At 38.6% G+C, this 26,826-nt stretch overlaps 1 protein-coding gene across 1 annotated transcript; it reads right to left on the minus strand.

Annotated features, from left to right (window-relative positions):
- Positions 1–510: 510 nt before the first annotated feature.
- SUGT1 (SGT1 homolog, MIS12 kinetochore complex assembly cochaperone) lies at positions 511–26,794 on the minus strand. Its single transcript, XM_064713994.1, has 13 exons — positions 26,648–26,794; positions 26,518–26,563; positions 23,063–23,153; positions 22,317–22,386; positions 21,928–21,998; positions 17,870–17,923; positions 16,039–16,055; positions 14,947–14,981; positions 14,433–14,529; positions 13,329–13,436; positions 3,626–3,716; positions 2,138–2,319; positions 511–1,532 (listed from the first exon to the last, which is right to left on the minus strand). The coding sequence occupies exons 1-13, from the start codon at positions 26,689–26,691 to the stop codon at positions 1,431–1,433; spliced, it is 1,008 nt and encodes a 335-aa protein (XP_064570064.1). The 5' UTR covers positions 26,692–26,794; the 3' UTR covers positions 511–1,430.
- Between the last annotated feature and the right edge of the window lie 32 nt (positions 26,795–26,826).

The raw sequence follows: 26,826 nt of genomic DNA on the forward strand, positions 1-26,826 counted from the left end.
GACTTCACTCATGCTATTAAAACACCTGTTCTAACAGCCTTTCTATTTTACCAAGCTCATCCAGTTGACACTGTAGGAAAATAACACGTCCAATACAAAAACAACAGGCAGAATAACAAATGGTCTGGAAAACCCCACATCATTAGGAAAGCAAGAAAAAGTAGCAAACTTAAAACAGCATCCAATGGTTATTAGCAAGGAATGAAGTTGCTTTCATGACGCTGTCAATATTTGCAATTCATGGTGTTTCTATGATTACAACATACTCTGAATTCCCAAGAGACAGTGGCACACAGACAAGGCACATTTAGCACAACCTTCTGAGTTCATCTGCCATGGAATCACAGAAAGGCTCAGGTCAGAAGGCACCCCTGGAAGTGCCCTTGTCCAACCCTCCTGCTCAAGAAGGGGCATCTCGAGCCAGGTGCCCAGGAGCATATCCAGATGGCTTTTGAGCATCTCTAGGTCCCTGCAAACTTGTATTCAGGAAATACAAGCACAGACAGTACATAGATTCTCAATTCCTTTTCTCTATTGTTGTTTACAATTTGGTCATGACAATAAAGCTGCACTAATGGAAGCAATTAAGGACATACAAGTTGCTCTTTAAACAGTTTCTATTCTTCAGAAATTACGTAACTTAAAGCAACTGCTTGCTGGCTTTGATTCCAGGTAAATTTATTTTGAATTCAGAAGGTAGACAGAAGACCTACTTTTCTGTAAAAATTTCCAGTCACAACAAATTTGTTATCTTCCATGACTGTGACTACAATTCAACTTATCACAGAGGTGGAAGGACTCCAAAGTGGGTGGTTTGTGTCTGCATCAATAGTAATCTCATCCTCTTCACTGAATGCACATTTAGCTCCTATACATGCCAGCTTTTCTTTTGAAGCAGTACATTCACATGCTTACCTTATCCTTACCTATATGCTTAAAGTGATTCCCCTATCAAAAAACAATACTAAAAATGAAATAAAGCAGCTTCCTTATAGAAAAAGTTGTATTTACAGTTTTATTTAGCAGAGTTAAGGAGCAAACAATTTTAACACTGTTGTGAAAAGTGTTTTTACTCAAAATTGCCAAGATCTAATAAGTTATTGAACAGAAATACCAGGTGTAAGGCAATAATCCTGACCAGCCATTAGAGATCACCCTATCCCAAAGAGGAGAGCTGACAAAGGTGGTAAAAAATTTGGACTGATGGACTCAATTCCCAGAAATTAAGACAGATGATAAAAATAGGGTTCCACTCTTGAGTATATCTTTAAGATCTGCAGATGAAGGAATTTCTAAAGCACGCAAAATGTACAGACAATTCCTGTTTTCAAGGGAACATTCAGTGCTTTGAATCCAAGAATGCTATGTCCATACATAGTGGTCAGTACATGACTATGGCAACACATAGATGGTAAAGATCAGAAATAGGATTAGAATTTTTTCCATTCCACGTCATCAGGAGGATTTACTTCTACCTTCCTTTTACCAACATCAGACCAATTGGTGCTCAGAACTGTGCCACCAGACTCCATCTGCAATATGAGAAAGAGCTTGTTTAGTTTGCTGAGCATTCTAGCAATAGAAAAGCCACAGTTCCTACAGCAAACTTCAAAGAGTAGTGATTACACAGAAATTGTGTACCTATGAAATAAAATTTGACAGAGCCATCATTCCATAATCTCCAGCCCAGCAGTACTTTTATCACTACTGGACACAGGGAGATGCTGCTTCATTAACAAGAAGCTTTTAAAGGGTCAGTCACGTTCTTGCCTGTGATGGCTACAAATTAAACTAGAGTCAAGTAATCAAGAGGAATTTGATCCTTTCACCCCCTGGCAAGTCTTCAAGCTCTACATGAGCCAAGCCTCTACTTCTTTTGGTAATACAGATTGAAATGAAGAGACCAGTGACAAAGCACAACCTTGGATTTATAAAGAGTCACATTCACCAGAGTACAGCCCTGTAGCTTTCAGTGAGTGTAGTTGTACCAGTATCTCCAACAGACCCATGGCCAAAATTTATTCATTTACAGACATAAAATTTTGGTAACAGGCTTTTCCCACATATCTGAAATCTAATAAATCATATCAGTGTGCAAAAGTCACAGGTTTCTTCAGAGAAAAGAATGAAGACTTACGAATGATTTGTTCATGGCACGTTTTACTTCATCTGTACCATCTGAATAGATTTGCTGGAAGAGTTTATTTAAAGCAGCATCTCCTTCTAATTTCTCATTTTTCTCCTCTTCTTTGATTTCAACTACCAGTTTGTCCCAGTTCCTTGTATAGTGAGACGACGATGGGTATAAGTGCTGGGTATCTGAAAACAGAAGTGTTAGTTAACTAAGCATTTTCTCACTACTTTGAGAGCATCAGAGAACACAGACACAGGTACCTGATGAATCAGAGATGATAATGGGACATGAAAATGCAAAATGGACTCCTCTGAACTGATATAAGCATTGCAGAAACAAAAATAAAGGAAACTAAGAAATGCAGAAGTTTATTTTTAGGTAAACAGAGTTATGTAATTTTGTTATCCAACACACACACACACAAAAAGCTGGCCAGCAGCAACACAGATAATTGATATCAAAAAGACATACTGGCTGACAGAAAAAAAAACGAAACAGCAGCCTAGAGCCATAGAATAAGCTGAGCTAAATTTAAAAAAAATCTGAAATCAATACATCAGGAAATTCAAATTCTGTCAAAGACAGAATGTTTATCTGTACTGAAAAACTCCAATGTATTAGTCTCCAAGCGAAATCCAATACTTAGGGAAACAATAAGTATTTAAGCAACAGGTCACATAACATAACTGCTGTCTGGGTCTGGCCAGGACAGAGTTAATTTTTTGCAGTAGTGGTGAGGGGTGGGGCCTGAAGCTCAGTGGACATGGCCAGGATGATACTCTACAACAGGGCAGATCAGTGCTGCGGTGGGATGATCTGGGCATCCCAGAAGAAGGGCAGGGCTTCCAGTCAAGAAAAAGGTGTGGGGAGGGGTAAACCATCCATCCCCTGGTCCTTGTCACTGGGGTCCACTGGTGCATTTTGCATGTAAATCACTCTCTCTTTTGTAGCCTTTTGTTATTAATGTTGTTGCTGTTACTGTTTGCTTTCTAATTTAATTGCTGTTTCAAGTAAACCGTTTTTATCTCAACCCTTCACTTATTGTGCCTCCAATTCTCAACTCCATCCCACTGCAGTGAGAAAGGGGAGGGGAAAGGAGAGTGAGACCTCGGTGGTGTCCTTTGGGAGGGGCCCAATGGGGCACTGAACTGGGAGGTACCATTGCTAAACCACAGCACACACACTTAACAACATACAGAACTGCAGAACAGGGACCCAAGCAGACAGGCAGACTTACTGACAAGCACATGTATACCCTTAACAATTCATCAGATTAACAGAGGCTATGACTAAATTTAATACCTATGTTTCACTAATGGCTTGCAAACTTTCTGTCAATTCTTGACAGAGTGAAACCAAGACGATCAGGCTTTTCATTGCAAATATGAAGCTGTGATTTTATAAACAATATTTAACACAGAACTATTATTAATAACTGTAGCTCACTCAATACAAATAAAACATTAATACTAAATAGTTCAGAGAACAAACCTGGTGTAAATTGTTTTAACTTAGGAGAATCTCCCTGGCCCTCCAGCTTCTCCCATCTTACAGCCTCTGGCTTCTTCATTTTTATCTCAACCTACAAAACACAAGACAAACAACAAATTAATCCATATGCAAACAATTCTGCCATGCAGCTCCAAAATAGTTGGATCCTGTAGCTGTAAGAAAATACAAACATTTGGTTTTAGAAACACAGCCTCTAATATGAAACCTGTATCACAGCCAGATTTACCTACCTTACAAGACCAAGTTACTCGAGTTCAAGTCACACATCAAACGAGCTCCCATGTGCCCGTGCAGCTTTTGTATCAGACTTCTACCTTTCTGTTCAGAAGCACTTAACTTTCTTTTACTTACTATTCACTTGATTCTTTTTGTAAATTATGGCATCCCAAAGGTAATGATCAGTCCCAAAGTCTCTACACTGCCAGGCTCCAAGGTATTGCCTTTCAAGCATCCCTTTCTTGGCAGTCAGCTCTAATAAGCAGCAGTTTTGAAACACTACAAAATCCAACTTTATCTAAGTTTACATTTCATTTACCAAAAAATTCCATGTTTGATGTGTACTACAAACCAGAGAAACACCCTGGGACTATGCAGATCTTCCCACTGGAGAAATTCCGAAGCTGTATTCATTTGGTTCAATGAACAAACACTGCTATGGAGAAAATTGTCAAGTATTCATTGACAAAACTGGCAATTAAAAATGGATGTGGTTGCAATTACCATAGGAGAAACAAAATTAAGTGAAGTATGTCATGCCCTATTCACGACTTCACATAATCCCTTTAGACAACCACAATGAAATGGTTTTTTTCATAATTAACCTTCTCCTTTGGTTATAGGGTTACAAAGTTTCAAAACAAGGACTGTCTAACGTCACTCCTATTCACTTAAGGAGATGTCACAAAGCACACATGATGCTATTAATTAACTGAAATCAGTGCTTGCTAAACTTCAATGCTTCCTTATTTGCAAACAGCTCAGCAGAAGCAAGTTCTTAGCTCCACCTAAAGCCACTACAACCTGGGGATCCCTGCAGACCCAAGAACAAAGGCACCACTGTAAAAGCTAACCTTAGATTCAAACACCAAGCTCATTGCACAGCATTATGTTGATCTGAAATTTGAACTTTATTTAATCCATTGTTAAATCAATCACTGGTAAGCAACAGATTGAGGTATCTTAGCAAAATATAAAAAATTTGCTCACTGAAGTTTTAATGTTTTCATGTTTGCAATCACAATGAATTTTAAGAAACAGAATGTTCAGTTATGAATGTTTCTTTTTTTGTATCCCTCAAGAAGCTAAAAATTCCCAATATAAGTTTAAATACTTATTTTCCACCACTAACATGTACTGAGAACAACAAAAAGTTTAAGGCAAAGGCATGAAAGGCAGGCAAGAGTTTCAGTAAACTTCTAAGTCCAACACCCACATGTATTTGATTTCCCACTCCCTGTATCTGTTGGATTTTTCAGTACTTTCAGCCACTTGACAAGTCACGAATTTGGCATCAGAGTATCCGTTTTGAAAGTAACATCACAGAACCAAAAATAACCAAATAACATCAAACTGCTGTTAGTCTGGATGACCAAGCTACCCTCCCTAAAAAAGGCCTGTATTTCAGAGTTTATTATCGCAATCTGTACGGATGCAGCGATTTCTGTTAAGCTATGCAGAAGAATTACTCTTCAGTATACCAAAAGAAGTCAGTAAAGCTACCTCCACTGGACTCTTTTAAAAACATTTTGAAAATTGCAACCTTGAAGTTCATTCTTAGCACCCACACTCATAGATCTAATGCTCTGTTATTAGCTTAAGGAAGCAAAACATTTGAATATCTACATATAAGACAATCAAGTAGTTCCACAAGTGGCAGAACTAGCAGGTTTTCTTTCCCCAGTGGATTTGGATCTCCTGAGCCAAACATTTAAGCTAATTAGCTACTTACAAAGGAACTAATTAGTTACAAGTGAACATGAGTATTAATTTAAAACCACTCTCCTCTGTTTCTTATATAAACTCTTCTCAACTGACGAGACTATTATCGATTGAGTAGTGCATTTCAGTTGAGGCTCTAAAGTTCAGATTTTATACTCTACTTATCAGTGCATCTACCAACATGTTTTAGGGGAGGGGGGAGAGGAAAGCAGATGCTTGAAACTGGTCTCCCCTATGTCTCTTCAATTTCTCTGTTTATTTTTTCTTTCACTAATTCTTCTTGCCCTTACACTTCAGGCTTTCCACCAATACCTTCCAGTATCTCAAATACAGCTTATTTCATCCACACCAAAAATTACCTCTCATGCAATATAATGCTCGTTGTGAGCTACTAAACATGGACTGTTTTCTTCTCAGAATACAATCCTCCTCAATGAGTCCTTATAAAGACCATTGGCTATTCATCACAGTACTCTGCCCATGCATAAAAAGAAGAAAATAAGGAACAACTTTAGTTTTGCTGCTCCAGTAATCCCCCTTCTTTTCTAATCTGCTAGCCCCTTACATTTTCCTCTCTAAAACTGTCCCTAAAACAGTACTGCACAATAAACAGCCCTAAGGAGAAGCCAATGACACAAACTAATTCCCAGTGTAAGATGCAGATTTCTTAACTCTAAACCATTTCAACCCTGCCAAGCTGGAAGTGCACACAGCTGAAGAACTGAGACAGAATGTATTTCTGACATGATTAAACTTCTACTCTGTCTACTACATCCACTTCAATTGAAGTTACTCATTAGGCGAAGTGGCAGGCAGGAGCAAAGCTGGGGAAATCATTAACTTCATACCATTATACAACCACATTTTCCAAAAATATAAAGCTATAAAGTTCTGCTTGTGAAGGAGCATGTTTCTTCAACTTGAGAGCTCTATTTGATCTAAGAAGGAACAACTCAGTGAGTCCCAATTACGTGCACAAATGGCAATGAATGCATTTTAATGAAGGTTTTAATACAGATACTGATAGCTATCACACAGAAAAGAAACACATCAGCACAGACATTCATGTCATATCCAGCAAAAAAGTACTGTTAGCTTTTTCCTCTCCTTTGAAAAAAATTCACTTGGGCAAGAGAAATACATCAACGCTTTGCCAACTACTTTGATTCAACATTTATATTTCATAAAACGTATGCCTGTGTGCCTCGTGCCAACTTTAGTATATAAGACAGGAAAATTTAACTGCAAATTAAATGCTCTGCATGCCACCTAAGGACAAGCCTAATTCCTCAGCTTCTCCTTGTAGCTCAAGCTGTGCAGCCACCTGACCATCTTGGCAGCCCTCTGCTAGGACTTGCTTCACTACATCAGTGCCTTTCTTGCACTGGTAAGCCTACAATGGAACATGGTACTCCAGATCTAGAAAAAATCCCAATGCAAATATAATACACTTTCTCTTTAAAGTCCCTTGTATTTTGGGTTCAAAGAGAGCAAAGCAAAAAGGAAAAGACACATGGAATTCATGCACTACTTGCTTGAAATACCATCCTCAGAGAAACCTACCCCTCTGAGAACAGAGTCAAATGAGGGATTTATTGTCTAGAAGAAACATCACCCACAGTGAAAGGACACAGATGAACTTCTACCCAGAGTTTCCTAGTCATAAAAATAATCAATTTTTTAAAGCCTACCAGAGATTTGGACATGTTCGTTTGGGGCTTAATCCGAGTGATAGCTACCAGAAAAGGCACCACAGTTCCTCTCAAAATGTATCCTAAACCATTTCATTGATAGCATAAAAATAAAACAACAACATCTTATTTTAGGATGACTGGCATAAAAGAGTGTTTAATCCAGTTTTAAGAAATAATTTCTCCTCTTTGGAAAAGATCAACACCAGTTAGGCAACACTGATTTTCTAGGCAGATATTTATTGTTAAAAAGCTGAAACCTCCGATGCTTGATTTCACTTGAACTTTCCTTCTGGGACAGGCAGTGGCAGTCAAAGGGGGACACGTGAAAAGGGGAAGAACTTTTATCTTCCACCCTAAAAGGAGATTCTGGTGTACACTGACAAACTACAAGGGTTTTTGGTTTTTTCCCTAATTTTTACTGTATTTTATATTTTACAGTCCATGGTAAGAGCAAGTTCATTTACCACTGGAAAATTTCTGTCAAGCTCTGATCAAAACTGGCAAAGTTTAAACAACAGTCCAGCCACTCATTTTAAGACATACCAAAAGTACCCTTTTCAATTCTGGTGTTCTGCGGTATAAAACACCTGAAAACAGGAATTCAGTGTTTCTGATCAGCTACTTTGTTATTTACTGAACTACTGACTGCCTCCTCTGAGTCACAAATTTTAAGTGTTTAGAGCTGTCCTTCTGTGATCATCTCATGAATTTCATAGGATAAAATAGAACAGTCTTCTAAAAATATAAGAACTATTCAAATGTGCCTCTAAGAGCACATATGCCTACAGTTTGGTGTCCTAATTATTCAAAGACCTTTTATATATTGCTTGTACTCTAAACTCCAAGATTTTTGGTCCATAGCTTTAAACCAAATATGTTAAGATGAAAATAATTCTACAGTGTCATCACACACAATGATAATTAAGACATTTATTCTATATGGAGTATACTGCAACAGAAGGGATTTATTTATTTCTTTGCCAGCTAAGTACTATGGGGAACTGGAGGGAAAAAGGTTCAAGTTTCTTCTGACTGATACTACATAGCCAACACAAAGTTTTTAAATTTTAGAAGAGAAGCTAGCAACAGAGATCCTTTTGGTATTCTAAAGCTATTTGTCACTTTATTCTCCATGTAAACCATCATTATTCCAATAGTTCTCAAGACATAAACCCCCTTATGCATCGTTTTCTTTTATGCATTTATATAAAGCATGGGCACTGACTTATATGCATGTATAAAATAATAGCTCTCAGAGTATTACCAAGTTTAAATCTGTCTCAAATCCAACTTCATTCATACAGAAGGAAATGAGTAAAATCAACCTTATTGCTCAATATGTAAACATCATGCCAATCATAGAAGGAGAAACTGCTCCGACCAGCCCTGCCTAAAAGATGCAAGAAATTTCAGAAAAATTATCCATTCACCTTAAATATTAGTTTATCATTTATAGAAATGCTCAAGAATATACATGGGAGATATCAATCTGCATGAAACTCTTACAGTGAAAACAAGCACTCAAAAGCAGCCAAGTCTGCATTCAAGTCCCTACAAGCAAATTAATGCACCCTAAACAGCAAAGTATCTTTTAAGGACCGGACTGCAGTGGTAAGATCCAACTTCAGTTAAAATAGATATGTTCCTCTGTTTATCTCTTTGTGTACATTTGCCTCTGAATAGAGACTCTGATGACAGTCCAAGAGCATGTGAAACAGTTCCACTCTTTGCCTTTTCCCTCACATTCACCAACAGGCATCAGTTCCAGTTAGCTTCACAGGGTATTCCAGTGTTTGCAGATCAAAATATTGGTTCAAGGAAAAAAACAACATTCCACTGATGCACACAACCATATTCTTGGCATGAAGCTGCTGAGTGTGTGCTTCTCCCTCAGACATCTCTGTTAAGCAACAAATGTCAACTGTAAAAGAGGCTGAAGGTTTCTAACACCTCCTCGGTCTGCAGCACAACTTTGATCTCTAATTAAAGGACAGTTCTGGGGTAAAGAAACCATATTTTACCACTTTTTCAAATGGCTCTACACTGCTGCAAGTCACTGCTTGCAAAAAGCCCAAAGCACTACAAACTGAAAACTCACAGCAATTGTCCTCAGTCTATCTGTAGATAGGAGGAAAATCAGAAAGCACCACCTCAAGTTTCCTTCAAGGTCATAAGCACCAGCACTAAAAGCACATAGTCATCTTCACTCTCTTCTTCTAAGTCTGAGGAAAAGAAAATCCCAAGCACCACCTAGAACTCATCAGAAGACCTACAGAAACTGCTCATGTCACCGAAGTTCCCAGGGGAACACTGCAAAATATTCCCCTGGAATCCAAAATACAATGACTACATAGACTGAGCAGAAGAGGGAAAAGAAAGTGAGGTTGATTGTGCATATTTAGTAACAGTAGAAATCCTTACACTATTTGTACATTTCTGCTCTCCTGACATATTTTCTGGACAGATACATATTTACTAGTTTTTTCTTAAGCATATTTAGTCCCATAAAAATTTAAAATTTTATGCCTTCTTGCTTCTGTGAAGGGAGCACGATGACAGTACACACACTGAGCCACAGAATAACTGCACCCAGGCAGCTTGCAAAGAGCAAACCTGGTCCAGCCTTTACATTTTGGCTCCCTCTTCTGGAAAGAAGTAAAAAGCCAAACAGCACTACTAAAGATGCCTTCCTCCTGTGAAACGCTGAGTGCAACACAGTTTTCAGCTTCCATTTGTAAGACACAAATCTCAAATTTCTACACTGCTTTCAGGAGCAGCTGTCACTTTTTGCTTGATCAGATTGCTAGAGTCAGACACTTCTGACAGATGAGGAGTACGATCAATAACATCAATTGATCTAGTTATGATCTATCAACTGTGCTGCTAATGCACAAAATGCTATGTACATATAGCATTACCTGCAAGAGAAGGGCTCAGTTCAGTGGTATTCAGCATTTTCTAACACTAACGTTAACCTGAGGCCATAGGCCATAGAAATAAATGCTGAACAGCAAGAGGCAACTCTGAGTAACTTGCCACTCAATGTGAGCAGGAACCATAAGCAACTCAAAGTTCAATTTCCCAGCACTGTTACCTATTGAACAGCAAGTAAATTTTCTAATTGGGTAAAAAAAAAAAAAGGCTTCAAGTATGGTAATAATAAATATAGTCACTATTAAAGGCAGCCTATATCATCTGCAAAACTGCTGACAATTAGAGAATATAAAATATTAGAGGATGCACGAAGACCAATTTACAATTTTTATCTCAGAACTGGACTTCATCCACACATTATGCTGCTCTTCAGTTGGCATCAAATATTTTACATCTTCTAGTGCACAGCTTGAAGTCAAAGTCTGCAGATGACAAACACTAATTTATTTTTGCTCACACAGAAACTATTGAAACAGCTCAAAACATCTATCTATGCCACCCCTGTAACACTTGCTAGTCCTGTTTTTTTCCAAACAGACTTTGTATCTCAGAGCTTGACACAGCATGGATACAAAGGTATACTTTTTAATTTCCTCGCTGGGAAAGAAACAATCCTTATGTTGGCAATTGTATTTTTCACTACTGTCAACACTCGCTGAAAGAACCAGTTCAGGAGTCTATGAGTTCTGTCTGCTCCTTGCAGACTTTAGAATTTGTAGTTCTGCAAATACACTTAAGGCTGTTTTCTCCTCCTGGATTTGCATCCTTACAGTCATGCCTTCGCATTTGTCAAGTGATGCTGAATTGTCAATCTCAAGCAGTATTGAGAAAACCCTCCACAGCTCCTCTTATCTCCAAAATACACAGGATTGTTCTACTCTCTGCCAGTTCTGCTGTTTCATTCTTTATCTCTTAATTTTTTTAGTTGTACAAAGTTCACGGACCCAAACTATTCACTACACAGCCTGCTCATCTGTCCCACCATTTCCTCATATATTTGCTCACATAAGTGAAAAAAAAAGGCCAGATCTTTGTTGCCCAGTGATGACTATATGATACTAGTGGCAACATGGCTGACACATTCAAAGCAGCAGCACAAAATAAAGCAGTATGAAAAAAATCAAGTTATTCTCACCTGAAATTAATAATCCACAGGAATAGATCCCTCTCTATCCCAAGAAAAGTCAACATCTTTAGGATTGCATAGTAACAAGCTCATGTAATTGGGAAGATAATGAGATTATGTCTTTCTTTCCAAGTACTTACAAAAGGAATTCATGTAAATAGTACAAAATAATATGTGAATGGTTTGAAAGTTTTAATCAGTAAGATTAATTTACTCAAAGTACTACCTGACTATTTGCCATGCTGCTCATAGAAGCCAAGTATATACACAAAGCTAAGAAAAGAAAGCTGAACTTCTGGTAATCAAACACTAAGGCTGCATCATTCCCTTGAAGTACTTAATATTTTTCTAAGAAAAATATTCTAAACCTGTAAAGAAGTCTTTGCGTACTTAACATCAAGCTGCTTTTAATTTTTTTTTTCCTTCCAGACTCCATCTGGTGGTCAAAATAAGAACCAGCCGGCGCAATTTAAACTGTATTCCTGCAGTATGCCCTCACAGGCAGCTTAATACTACTCCTTTCTACAAAAGTAAGGACACGCTGAAGCCCTTACTTCTGCAGTTAGAACACCTTCTGTGTAACCTCTTACCCATTTTATCTCAAAAATAGTCTCTCACAAGTATTTAGGAATAATAACATTTGAAAATAAATGCAAAATATTTACAGTTCAAACACTGCCTGAACGTAATTCAGCCTTCCACTCCAGTTTTGGACCCTCAAAGTAAACTAAGCATCAGACTACTAGAGATTATTTCAGAGATAAACCCAGGGTAGAGATGGCAGTGTGGAAAAGACAAAGTCAAGTGAATTTCACAGCACTCAGTTAATGTAGACACTTCCAAAGGAAGTAATGGTAAACTTCAAAAAAAAAATGAAAAGTGTAACACAAGGTTAAGAACATAAACAAAACAGGACATCACAGCTACTGTTCATGACAAGGTCTGTCCTCATTCCACTCAAATTTATACAAATACTAATGAATTTCTACCAGAATTTCTACATACTTTGAGCCATGTAAGCTACTACACTGTGGGGGAATAAGTAAAGTCCTCAATCACACAACCTGCCCAGATTTCTTTGTACAAGGAGTGGAAAAACAAAACAAACTTTCTGTAGCAATCCTCTCACGCCACCCTGAAGTCTCTCTTCCATGAAATTATGCAAGAATTATTACAGGTACCTTTCTGAGAATAGAACAGGTAAAATGGAACATGAGTATACAAGAGAATTCCCATAAGCTCTGCAGAACCACTGCTGAAATACAAGAGAAGAAACAACATCATATTTCAGCACTGGGGATTCAGGCTTGGTTCTGTGGACAAAGCATATGTCTATCTATCCATTACGCCAACAGCAAGTGCTATACCAGACCATTGTTCCTTATTTTCCTATACTTGTACTATAAAAGAAGCAAAACACTGAAACAGCAGCATTCTCTCACACCATGCCATTTTCAAGTGTCTCCAGGCATGTACTATTTCCAGGAACAGCATGGAATACACTCTCTTGAAAAGCCATGGACAGTTAACCACATGGTTAACCTTCACCAGCAAGAAGCTATGAAAGAGCAGAGAACAATTTCAGTGAAATCTTTCAAGTCTGACTTGTATTTCTTGGGCACACAAAGATAACAAGGCTTCATCAGGCAAGACTGGCAACTGAAAGTTTTGTAAATGGGTCTTCATGCTTTCCTATTACCTGAATTTTAATAGTGAAGATTATAGTCTCCTTTCTCTAGCAAGAAGTGAAAAAATCGTCAACATAACTCTTTCATTTGCACTTCAGAAAGTGCCATCATATTACTATTTCTGATATTTGCACAAGTTTAGAAAGTCTCCCGCCAGCTGAAAGACACCTTGAAGAAAAAAAAGAGCATTTCTATATGAAAAGCAAGATACTATGACTGTTGCAGAGAGACAAGACAATAGAACAGAAACATTTTCAGGATTGCAGCAGTCAAAGAAATTATTTACATTTTAAGCAGCTCACCTTTGTTGAAAGCACTTTAAATGTACTTTGCTCTGGCACTATAGAATGAAGAAGATCAAGCTTCAAGTTGAAGTCTTCACCTGATGGAAGTCTCACTGATGCATTCATCTATTAAAAGTTGAAAACACGTCTCTGGTCATCTTTGACAGCAGCTCCATTTTCAAGTAAAGGACAATAATTTCACACAGAGATTAAGTGATTAAATTAATATCATTTCAGATCATGCCATTACACTACTGCATTACTGGACGAGATGTTTCTAAGATACATTAGAAAATTAACAGAAGATTTCAGCCCTTGCTACATGTACTCAAAAACCCTACTGTCTTGTAAGCTGGATCTTAAGTCTTTAGGGAAGGAATTATACAACAAATGGAGTATCAACATATTAATAATGGAACATAAAAACAATCTGCAGCTTCTCTTCTAATACAAGCAAACTACAGAACAAGTGCTCAGACTATTTTAACAACTTAAACTAGATAATAATAACCAAGTACTTCTGGTATTTAATGAAGTATCAAGTTAGTTGAGAATAAGAACCCAACTCTTTGATATTGACAGTTAAATTAAACATGAAATCCATTGGTACAACAAATGGTACTTCATTAAAGGGATTACTGTACTTCCTTAAAAAATATATTTTGCTGCCACAATTTTAGTGGTGCCAAATGGAAGAAAGACTGGATATTGGTGGGTGGGTTTATTTCTCTAACTGTCCTAGAGCAAAACATTACTAATTCACACCTATTTTAAGAATACCTTGTTTCTGCCCAGTCCTGCTGCAGATGCATGTATAGTTTAAACCCAGATCAGTTCTTCCCCCACGCCTCCACAGAGGCAGCTGAAACCCAGACGTTCCCTTGCAGCACGCACACCTCATACTGCTGGTGTTTAAGTGCTATGGACACTGCTGTGGCAACCCATGCCAAATCACCTGACTGGGCACACTCATGTGCAGCACAACTGTACAGAAGAGAAGCTCAGGCAGGACAGAGCTCCCTCCCCATTCTTTTTGTGCTACTGCAGCATGTAACGTTCACTGGCTTCAGTACTGCATCTCAGGGAATTTAGGGATGAGTATCAATAACCAATACAAATCACCTTTCTCTCCAAAAACTGCACACTGACATCATCCTTCTGTGCATTCTTGATCATTATGGTCACAATTACTTGAGATTCTGTTTGGTACCAGTCATATCTTGAAAAAAGAAAAAAAGAAGGAACAATTTTTTTTAAAGCACACAGCATATAAAATAAGACCACTTTCCTAAATCATTCACTTCTTAGTTCAGAATCTTTAGTATAGCTCAAAAACATTAACTATACCAGGCACAATGGAACAGGCTTTGAATTTAGCTCAGCATGAGAATAAGAAAACAGAAGTCAGAATGCTGATGCTACTCCCCTCTCTCCTGGTTAGGTTTAACCTCCTGAAAGGACCATTTAGTCTGAACAAAAGTGATGGCACTGAGTAACACTTCACTTGGACTGCCACATTTCTGAAGTTACCCCAAAAAAACCTCCTACAGTCATTATCCTGCTTCTCCAATCCCCAAGCCAAAGTGCAAATATGTCAATTACTTTAAATTTCACAGTAATGCTGAAGTCAACTTACTTGATCTTTGGTGGCAGAGGCTGCTGCTGCATATTCTAGTTGAAGCACATTCAATTGGAAAGAAAGTTACATCAATGTAAGTGAAAATACACCATGAAGTACTTTTCAAGGCACAAATAACTTTCACTGATTGCTCCCCTTTTCTTGATTCCAACTGCTCCCCTTCCCTGATTTATATGTGAACATTAACTTACAGGTTGAAGTTCTCCACTGTTTAATCATTTATGGCAGATTACAAATTAAAAAGTTTCAATTTACATTAAATGTGTTAGTCTGTAACCTGAATATATTTTATAAATAGCAATTAAGTTCAATTCAAACTCATTTCCTCCTGGATAAGACGCATACCTAGAAAACATCCAGTGACTATACTGCTAATCTATAAATCATGAAGGAAAACCTAAAATAGGTCTGAGAACTCAAGGTTCAATTTTTAAACATAAAATCCTTCTAAATCTAAGATTTGTCTCTACATACTGCCACCATGCTTCCTGTAAATTTTTCTCCTCTACCCTGTTCTCAAAATGTAAAAACTTTAGGTTAACTATTAAAGAGGTAGCAGAATATCCAATGCAAAGTGTCCCCCCTTTTTTTTTGTCCCAACAATTAAAAAAACAGAAGGAGAGGTCGATTTCAACATTTCTTATGAAGACTTTAAATAAAAAAAAGACAACTGAAAGTTGAGCAGGTTGTAACAGAAAAAAAGTCTACACAAACCACTTGCAAGCTTCTGGAAAAAAAAAAAATTACTTCCTAACAGTTCCAATCAAGTTAGTAGTGCCAACACAATTAACCACAACTGGTTAATTTGTAAATTAGGCTGCAGACTGTGAGCTAGAAAGTTAAATTTTACCTCAACGGATGCACAGTAATTGCCAGATTTGTTAAGCATTCCTAAGAGTTTCCAGGGCTCAAGTCTGCAGCCTCAGTCTCAAAAGCACTTATGTTCAGAAGAAAAGTTAAATACTTCACAATTGCACACAATATGAAAGAATCTTTTTAAAGCTTGGAAGTGAAGCCACTGAAGCAGAAAATATACTCGAGCATAACAGAAAAGTCAAAATAGTAAACATATTAAGGAAAATATCTTACCAAATCAGTCTGTGATGCTGGAAAAAAAAGAAATTGCATTTTCAGAAAAAGACATATCGAACTTACAAGGCACAAGCTTACCCTAGCTGCTTCAGTTACTCCAGACATCCTGCATTCACTCCAGTCTCACCAGCAGAGCATGTAGAAAGACATCAGTTCTACCTATAGTATTTTGCTTTCATGACACTCTACTTTCTAATCAGACTTCAACCAGCAATTTGTGCAAACCAACAACTCTAATATAAACCATGTTCTGATTAACTGAATCAAGAAATTTTCCATTACATTCCCTTGCCTACCTGAAATGGATACAGGCACTTTTTAATTAAAACAACATCACAGGAAACAAGAGGTTAAAAAAAATCACTGTCTGGGAGTCTGCACTGGGGATCATCCATCCATCCCCAGGAACAGCACAAAGCTCTCATCACACTTGTATCTCATGCTAGGGAAACCTCACTGGGGAATGACATGGAAATTTCCCACTGGGGAATGAGATGGAAATTCACTTGCGTGACCCTAAATGTACTGTAGCACTTGTATCTAAACTGTAGCTTAGTATCCTCCCATCTTATAACTATTTTTTTCTAAAATATTTCAGATTAAATATGTTTGAAAAGAAACAAACTTTCCCTTTGCTTCTTTATAATGAACACTGACAAAATGAGAAAAAAAATATTAAGCTGCAATGAAGAAATCAGCTATTGCTTTGTTACTGCCTTTATTGGTTTGTTTGCTTTGTTTTGCTGGTTTATCAGAGAATTAAGAAAATGGTTCAGAACGACAAGACAGTGAATATTCAGGATAAAACTGAATAACATACAGCAAAATATAAAATGCTACTGCAAAATATAACTGCAAAATATAAATACAACGTTACTGCAAAATACTGCAAAATATATATATATACAATGTTAAAGTGTATTATAACCTCTTTCAGAAAAAATTGTCGCCCAAAGTAACTCTTTGCAAAAAAGACCATGCAGGCCAATCACTTACCTAGTTCCCCCAAATAAAATTAAACCTTGCAAAAAGTGTCTCACAAAGCAGAAATCTGCTCATCACTCTACAACACAAAAGCGTTCTCCTCTATATGTTTTTTAGTCAACACTAAAAACTGACACAAACTTGTTCTACAGTCCCATTCTCCAGTGTGCAGTACAGAGAGGAGAGAAAGTCACAACAGGCAGAGGAAAAAATGACACCAAGTTATTCTGCTCTGTTCTCTTTCCTCAGAATCCCCAGGCAGCCTAAGCTTTGTGGATGAGCTAATTGTCAGGGCTGGCTGTCTGTAGGAAGGTAAGAAAGGAAACTATTCTTACACTCAGTGACTACCATGGCCAAGTCACCAGAACAGCCATTAGCATCTATGGAACTTTCCACATGGAATCAAGGAGCAAAATCTCCAAATTTCTACCTCTTTCCAACTTTATCTTCTGTAAGACTTGAAAATTTATTTTGATGTGAGCTTTAGATAGCAAGCTGACACTTCTACAGTTAAAATTAGTTCACAGTTGTGTATGAAAATAAGTTAAAATTAATTATGATTGTCTGATCTTTAAATAGGTACTCTCCTGGCACAGTTAATTATTACTCTAAAAACCCAATATAAATCTTCCTACAAATCTGAATGAGGCATACAAGTGCTAAGGGTGTCTACTCCAACAGAAACAAGAGATAGAAAAATATGACTTCTAAAAAAGATTTTTCTTTTAGAACAAATTCTTTTGTTCTAAACAAGAGGAAAGTAGTGAATCTTTGAAAAACATAACACCGCTTCCAAGCACAGGGCATATCAAATCCCTCACTAAATAAATGTGGTTTTTCTTACCATTCAGTATTTCTTCACATCTTTTAATCCAAATAGTAAAGGTATCATCTACATCTAGAAGAGATCAAAACACAGTAATATTAAAACTCCTTCAAGCATTACATGTATTGCATGAAGAAAAAGTCCTCTCAGTTGCCAAGTGGAACAAATCCATCCCAAACTTGTAGCAATTTACTAAAAGAGGTGTTATTTCCTACAACCTCCTTGTAAGCTCTGTCATTTCACTTAGGCTTGAAGTCCTTTTGTACAACTACACTGTGTGTTATATTTCATTAAATTCTAATTAATCTGTAGGAGACTAGATTTTGTCCAACTGAAGGAATATGCCATTGCTTTCCAGTCTGTTCAACTCCTATGTAACTGTTTAGAAAGCAAGACATCCAGTTTTACACATTTTTCTCTCAATTACTTTTTCAAAGTCACACACTTCCTCTCCAGAGAAATGTCAAGAGAGATGGTCTGTTGTGTAGACAACCCAAAGTTGTACAACTTTTGACAAACATCAAGTATTCTCTCCTAGAAGCAAACCTCCCAGACAGAAATGAATTCACTGGAAAATAGCTAAAAAGATGATAGTGTAACAACAGAGCAATCACCTTATTTCAACAACATTCCCAAAAACTCTTTCACTGTGAAGAAAGTAAAACATTAGCAATAATGCTCACCAACTGCTAAGAATAGCTGAGTTTTTTCTAGTTTTACAAGTAAATTCCTACTGTCAACTATGAGGCAAAGGACACAGAGAAGATTGACAAAATTCCCAGCAGACATGCACGTAACACCAAGTCTGACTCCACTGAAGCTACACAATGTACCCCAACCCTCTAAATATAAAATGTACATCAACTTTGAGGTGCACCTTTGGTCATAAAATTGCTACCCCACTCCTCAAGCCATTTCACCTCCACTTTTCTTCTGCCATCTGACCAGATACCTTAAGAGTTATCTAAATTTTTTACCAAAAGAATGGGCAAACCCTGAAGCAAGCTGTCCAAAGAGTTTTGGAGATACTTGGAAAACAACAGTAAAAAGTCTCAAGCAAGTTCAAAATTAATATTACTTTTGGTCAGAGCACAGAATTACAGGAATTCCAGAGCTCCCATGAAACCTAAATTAATCAATATTTTCAAAACTTAGCACCACAACCTAAAAAGACTTCCAAACTTTGCAGTCTAAGCAAAGTCTCCACTGATCCAACATCCCTCATAAGCAGGTGAGGAATTCTCTTCTTAACCATGGCCTATGACTACATTGCTATGCAATACAAACCTAAAAAGAAAAGTGCAGAGTTAACTTCCCTATTTTTATAGAAGAGCACACTCTTACCCTGCATCCTGGCACATTTTATAATTTGAGGCAAATGAATTTTGATCTCTAAAATGGTATTATCCTCCCAAATAACTTATTTCTACTAAAAACTTCCTGGGTCTTCACTGATGAAAATCTACTAACTCCTAAAATACAAGAAAAGTAAGAAAATTCTTTTAAAAATCGCCACGCTCCAGCTTTACTAAATTCATTCAGTGGTCCCAGCAAAAAAACCCAAGAAAATTTGAGAGTAATTGTCCTAAATCTACACAGCACACTGAAGAGTAACAGATTACACTCTTCTTTAACTAAGGGAGTAGGAACTGCAAAAATCTGCATGCATCACATGGCTGAACAAAAGGAGTACTGCTTTCTAATGTTAGTTCATAAAATAAAGGAACACTGTACATTGCACAGCTCATCACATTAAGTCCTACTTTGATATCCTTGTAGGTGGGTAATGGGAAGGTTGCTGTGGTACCCTGGGCCTGTCAGTCCTACCAGTGATGAGCACAAGTAGGAAGCTCATCCTTGTCAGCATTCCAGACTGAGATTTAAAACAGCCCTTACATTAGCAAAGAACAGAAACCTGTATCCATGTACTTCTGCCCACTTGTGTGGCAAAGAAACCAGCTTTGCCAGCAAAGAATTCCCCACCACAGCAATTCTTCCCAAGGCAGCAGCAGCTGAAGCCACTCTTCATCACCTGCCTAGTGAATGTTGCAAATTTTCCCTCTGTGCTTTGTTCATTTTGCATTAGCTGCATTTAACTGCAAGTTAATTGTGTTGCCAAAATGCCTATGCTCACAATTGTTTTCCCCTGGGATCCATGAAACATTCCACAAAGGTAAACTCTGTTACTGACACAAACTTGCCAGCAAATTAAGTAATACATGAAAGAAAATCAACTAAGTCTGTAATTTTAAAAAGGCCTTCAGGAGACTCCTCATCTCACAGCAGGCTACAGAACTTTGTAATGAGATGGAGGAAGCACAGCAGAAAGTATCTCCAGATAAGAGAGTAATCAGGAAGTGCTAGGAAGCTTCAGAAACTCTTCAACTGAGTAAGCAGCAAAACAACAGCAAATTAAATTCAAACAGGTAGAAATTAAGCAACTCAACACAAGAAAATGTGCTGTATTTTGGGGATTCTGAATTAGCAGAGGACCCTGGTATTCACGGACTTATCTAAAAGATATCTGCAGTTCTGTGTTATACTCTACAACATCAACAGAATGTGAGGTTACCCATGCACATGAAAAACCTCAAATTGATAGTGGTTGCCTGGCGTGGGGCAAGAGTATGAAAAGTAAAGATTAGACACTCAAATTCAGCAGTGATGAGCCTGGAGATGCACAAAAAGTAACCTACCAAGTGAGGAAAGCAACATAGTTTAGTGAAAGGAATCTCTTCCTTTCACAGAAAGTTACAAAATAGAGAACTGGACTACAGGGCAAAGACAAACCTGTCTCTACTGTAAAATTAATATGGACCATCTAGTTATCCAAACTACCAATACAGAAGGAGTTTCAGGAAACTTCTTATTTTCAACTCTTGTTCCAGTGCAACCTAAACTGACAGCTGTGAGTTGCTGCAATTTCACCACATCTCCCTCCTACCACTGGCCCAACACTGCTCTGCCACTTCACTTTTGATGGCTTCAGCACTCAGACCCTTGGTTGGGCCATTTCAACACATCCATCCAGGAGGAAAGACTTGAAAAATAGTAGCTTTCTGCAGACTTAATGCACTGAAACAAGAGGCTAAACAAGCACAAGAGTAATAAGGAGCATGATCACTTGGCATCAAGTATAAGCTTACACTTCCATGGAACTCCACTTTTAAATCAGAGGATTAGATAACTTATTTGAAAGATGCAAAGTAATAATATTTTTGCTAAGCCTACATGTCCCAGCCACTACTATTACAGATAAGACAACAAACTGAACAGATCTTAGACCACAACAATTCTTATCAGATTAGGACATTTTGCTCTGCATAACCTTTCAAGGTGCTTTTTAATTTTTTTACCATCTTTTCTTGCTGTTTGGAAGAGAGGATGAAGTTGTATTTATAATGGGGGATAGGAGAGAAGATAAAGGGGTCACGACCATCTTGCAATTGCTTTGTTCTGTGCTTCCCCATGTGTCCTACCAAAGCTTTCTGTTTTTATCAACTCCTTTCCTGCTCATTGAATAGAGTCAGGTTTTAGAAAAGCTGTAGGTGTTCCCAAACTAAAAAGTACCAAGTTGAGCCAGAAAGCCAACACTGCAAGATGAAAAGAGTGATATAAAAAACGGCTTCTGTAATTAAGCGGTATGTAATGTGAGGTAAAAATCCACTCTGTCAGTTTGAATACCCACCAAGTTGCACATTTTTTCTGAAGACTGATCTATAAAACTGTTGAAGAAGAAATTGAAGCTACATCTAAAGAGCCTGCTCTATTTCAAATGTTTTCTATGACACTTAACACTATAATATTGCTACTATTTATCCTCAAGACCTCCAGGAAGCAGGAAAACACTTGGAAAAATTAAATCTGCTACCAATTGCTCAGAACTTTGATACACATTTTTAAACAGTTTAACACTTTCATGCAGTGATTGCATAAAGGCTCTCAAAAGTCAGACAGATGGTGTTAGGGACCCAATACATTAGCCTTAAAAAAACAATCTTTGGTCTCCATTTTAATCTAACACATTACCTATTATTTTAACATAAGGAATACACACAAGAAACTTTAATACTTACTGTCCAGCCTCTGTCCCTCTCTGAAAGACTCTAAAGCAGATGCATAGTTTTTGATATGATATTCACCTAACCTGACACAAATAAAGAAAAATACAAGAAAACAGTGATTACTTTTCAGTGGAGTCCACATTCTATAGATAACATGCTGTATTGGTTAAAATGACGAGTAAGAATTTAAATTACCTAAAAGGTGTGGTTTTGAAAAGGCAAAGGTATTACAATAATCACCCCAAACTACATGGATTTATTACAAATGCCTTGCAAGCAGCATGGCTTTGAATTTATTAATTCTCAGTATTGTAAAAAGTTTGCACAGAACCACAATCCAAACTCTAATATTGACCTAGAGACTAGCACAATATTCCCAAAGTACTATAAATGATACATACCCTTTTCTAAGGAGCGCTACAGCATTATTTGGGTTGAGTTCTAGAGACTTTTTTGCATCTGCAACTGCATCTGTTGAAAGTCAGTTTAAAGTTGAGAAACATAATGTTATAAAAAGCAGTGAACTGTCAAGTGTTTCAGTAGTGAAATTCTTCTAGGATGAACTATGTTGTCTTTCTTAGCTTGCACACAAATCACACTGTCTGGATCAAGTCTAGCCACAACTGCCACACATGAATCCCTCACAGAGCTGCAGAGCTCTTATGTAAAATGCAGCAGGACTTTAATTTAGCTAAATACTCTGCTTAGATGTGAAGCTTGATTCTGTTTGTTTGGTTTTTACTGGAAAGAAAAAATAAACCAGATCTTATTCAGTCAATCTTTTCCCAGGCATTATTTCACTTATCACATTCCTACCATGACAGGATTCAGTCTCTACCAAGAACACAATGATGGGAGACACAATGCAAAAATCTCAAGATCTGCCTGAGAAGTCTGCTTATAAAAAGCTGTCAAGATAATACTAGACTGGAATCAAATAGAAAGCTGGGACTCTAGCAAACCCATTTCACTGAAAGTTTTGCAGTAACAAAACAATCTAAGAAAACGGCAAGATTATGTACCAACACCAAAACCAGCATATTAAGTTACAGATAACACATTCTCTAGTTACTGTGATTGAAGACATCTCCTGTAAAACATGTGTTATGATACACTTGTAAAAGGATTCTCAGACTGAAGATGTTACCAGCATATTTCTGTAGAAGAATATGAGCATAAGCTCGTTGACAATAACATTCTGCATCATCTGGATTCTTTTCCAAAGCTGTTGTCAGTTCCTGTAAACACACATTAAAAAAAATGAAAGAGTACTTCAGAAATCCTCATAAAAACACAGTATCAAACTCTGTCAAGTAAGAGAACATTTCAGAAGATAAAATCCTAACTGGCATTTCTGTTTACCTGTTGCTTAGCTCTCATGCACAAAGCTAAACATCAGAGCCTGAAGTACAAGGAATCTGCCAATTATACCAAATTCAAGCAGACTGTTTCTTACTGTGAAGGAAGTGGGATTTCAAATATTCTAAACATGAAGTCTAACACAGATTATCCTCTCTATTCCAAAAACCTTCCTACAATTCTAAGTAAGCTTGTACACAGGTCTGCTGGATTTGAGAGAGCAGAGCAGTATTAGGAGTTTGGCAGTCAGTGCACAGTATGTCAGAACAGTTGTGTGGAGATAAGAGCTACGAAATACCATGTAACACACATTATAGTGCTAAGAGATTGTTTCACAAAAGCAGAGGAAGGAAAGATTTATGGAGCAGAGGGTTCAGAGGAGGTATTACTGAACAATGGAAATAAGCATAAAGTAGTCCTTTGTTAAAGGAATCACAGGATATATGGATTGAAATAATAACACACTGCTCTCTCTGAGAAAAGTTCATGACTTTGCACACAGAATAAAATCACAGCAACTTGAAGCACACACCTGGAAAGAGCATCTCCAATTCTCTCCTTACTGGTGAGAGAATTTCTTCCTGTTGCTAGAAGCCAGTCTTCCAAAAGGGACTACAGTACATTGCTACAACTCTGTTTGCTAAGTTGACTTCTACTCAGACTTCCACCTGGAACCTAGCAAGTATGAAGGTAGCTAAGATACAAGCTTTAAACCTGCAGAAACATTTTTACAGCACAGTTGCCAAAACTCTGCTCCACCAAGACAGAAAAAAGAAGGAAAGGAGGACTTGCCTTAGCTCTAATTCAGGCCAGTGTCTTTTTCTAACAGATGTCACATAAAGTGTTTATGCCACCTAGGATTATGGGGCCAGAACAACTTCTTCTAGCAGCAGCACAAATTCTTATTATGTAACATACACACACCTCTAGAGAGACACAGCACAGGAATCTAAATCCTTGGGGGTCTCTGAAGAAAGGGGCAGGGAGTAGGCAGCAGTAACTTGATCTACTTGTACTTCCTGAGATAAAGTTATTCAAAAGCAGCTGTCAATAAGGAAACACTCATGGCTGCAGGTATTCCACATGGCAGGGATGTGAGGCCCTGCACATACTCAAATTGGTTCATATTATGCTGAGAGGTGAAGCACTTCTGACATGTGAAACCCAGCAGGGTCTGACACTGACCATCACAGGCACATGCAGGTGCAGAGGCCCTGCTCTGCCAGATCACCTCTCCCACAAACACTTTCCTGTGATTTATGCTGATGACAGATGCACCGATTGGAGCCAGAAACATATGAATGGATCCTCCTACAAAACTAACTCTCATCCCAGGAAAGCAAAGCAAAGCCAAGCATTTTCAACAGTGTAAAACTTCTCTCTTTGTGTGCTTTTTATCAGTAAGTTACCACATCTCATCCAGGCACACACATGGAGCAAGTAACTCCTGTATGCTATTTGAGAAGCCAAGTAATGCTGGACTGGCTCTGGGAACTCCAGACTATGGACATCAGCAACAGTCACTTAGAACAAGCTTAGACTCTGCCCTCACACTTAAGTGATATCTGCATATTTTTACTCCAAAGGCCCTTACCATGTGACCAAACTGCAGATCTGTTTCTAAATACACTGGAGAATTCAGTAAAGAGTTTGCATGAATTAAAGGTGCTTCTGACTCCACATAGCAGCTTACATTTTCAACTTAAAATGAGAAGTCATTCATGAGTTCACAGTTTTGTCATTCAGACTGTATTGGAAGGTGGATGATGATCTTTCAATTGCATCAGAGCCAGGTGCAGAAAGCCAAAGCACAATCTCCAGGAATTAAAGCAATCAAAAATCCCAAGGACACAGTGCAGAAATGCCAGGCCAACTGGACAGAAGCCCAGCCAGGTGTGAAAGCATTACACAGCACCATTTCTACAGAACTGTCTCCCACATGAGAAACACCAAGCACATGAACATAAAGACCACACACAAGCCCATGCAAGCACAGTGCAGCACCTGGAGACCTGAGCCCTCAAGTGAGCAAAACGCTGCCCTGAGCTGTGGCACTTCCCAGTTCAGAGAGCACCAAGCAAATCTGCCTACTCAGTGCAGGGATTTGGAAACAAGGCCTAAACTGGCACCAGCATTACTGTGTCAGGTATTAAATAATGCCTATAGAATGTGTTACATAATGTCCTGAAGCACTGAATGCACCAAAAACTGAAATATAAGCTAGAAAAGCAAAACAACTATGTTAATCCAGGAAAAAAATACAAAACCACATTCTGGCAGCATTCCCTAATACTTCTGAAGACCTTTTAGTGTCAGGGATTTTTGGTTTGTTTGCTGGTGGCTATTTTTAACCATAAAATGTGAAACTTACTCTTTTTTTTTATATCTTGAATTAGTTTTATTCTGCCATACAGATTTGGCTATTCCAAACTGGTTTTTAAATGTCATTTATCTTTTGAAAAACTTCTACAAGTTACAGCCTAAACCCCAAAGAACTGAAAAATTCAGCTTCACCATTTTCTTTGCAGAAAGATAATTTAGTATCACTTAATGGTTCCACCACCCACTCTCTTCAAGCAGTACTAACCTTTTACATCTTCTCCCCTCCCAAGTAGTTAAATAGAAACACTTATCCACCCTCCAGTTCTGTCTTCTCATTAACCATCTGTTTTAAGTAAAAATTGCCTTTAGAAAATAGATTAAAACATACTAACTGACGAAGTCATAGAACAGGCCAGATTGGAAGGGACCTCAAAGGATCATCTCGTCTAACCTTTCATGGGAAAGCCCACCTAGATGAGAGTATCCAGCAACCTGCCCCTTCGTGCCCTGAAAACCTCCAGTGATGGGGACTCTACCACGTCCGTGGGGAGTGTTTCAGTGAGTGACCATTCTCACTACATAAAAATTATTCTCTGTCGAGATGAAAGGAAGATCAGTCGTGGTGCCCACAAAATATAGGGAGAGCAAAAACAACAGACCACGGCAGAATAAAAACTAAGATGCAATACCTCTCTTCAATAAGCCTGGGGGTTCTATACCCACAAATCTTAACTGATTTAGCTGTGACAGCTACCAACTACCTTCAAGGAAGAGAAAGTTTGTTGTGCTCTCCCCCCCACCCCTTCTTTGCCACACAGGCGGCACGAGTGGTGTGCCAGGTCCGCGCCGGGCTCCCCTGCAGCCCGACCTCACCTGAGCCCGGCTCCCGGGGACCCGGCCCAACCCCGGCCCGGCCCTCACCTGCGCCGCCGCCCCCGGGTCCCGGTCGACGTCCGCGTCCGAGAACCTGCCAAGGAAACACAACGCCGTCAGCGGGCGGGAGGGCGGGTGGCGGGGCCGCGGGGGAGGCAGGGCGGGGGAGGGCGCTCACCGCGGCGGGGCCGCTCCCGCTGCCGCTCCCGCCGCCTCCTCCATGCCGCCCGTGGCCCCCAGGAAACTTCTGGAGCCGCCGAGGCGCCCGCGCCGCACGCACCGCGCAAGGCCGCGCCGCGCGGGGGCTGCCGGGAGGCGCGGGAGCGGCCGCGCAGGCCCCGCCCCGCCCCAGCGGAG

Source organism: Zonotrichia leucophrys, chromosome 1 (assembly GCF_028769735.1).
Source record: "Zonotrichia leucophrys gambelii isolate GWCS_2022_RI chromosome 1, RI_Zleu_2.0, whole genome shotgun sequence".
Classification (NCBI taxonomy): domain Eukaryota; kingdom Metazoa; phylum Chordata; class Aves; order Passeriformes; family Passerellidae; genus Zonotrichia; species Zonotrichia leucophrys.

Coding starts and splice junctions, on each gene's coding strand:
- SUGT1 (XM_064713994.1), bottom strand. CDS start 26,691: ATGGAGGAGGCGGCGGGAGCGGCAGCGGGAGCGGCCCCGCCGCG. Junction 14,530..14,946: donor CCTCTGCCACCAAAGATCAA/GTAAGTTGACTT, acceptor TCTTTTTTCAAG/ATATGACTGGTACCAAACAG. Junction 1,533..2,137: donor GTGCCATGAACAAATCATTC/GTAAGTCTTCAT, acceptor CTCATATTGCAG/ATGGAGTCTGGTGGCACAGT.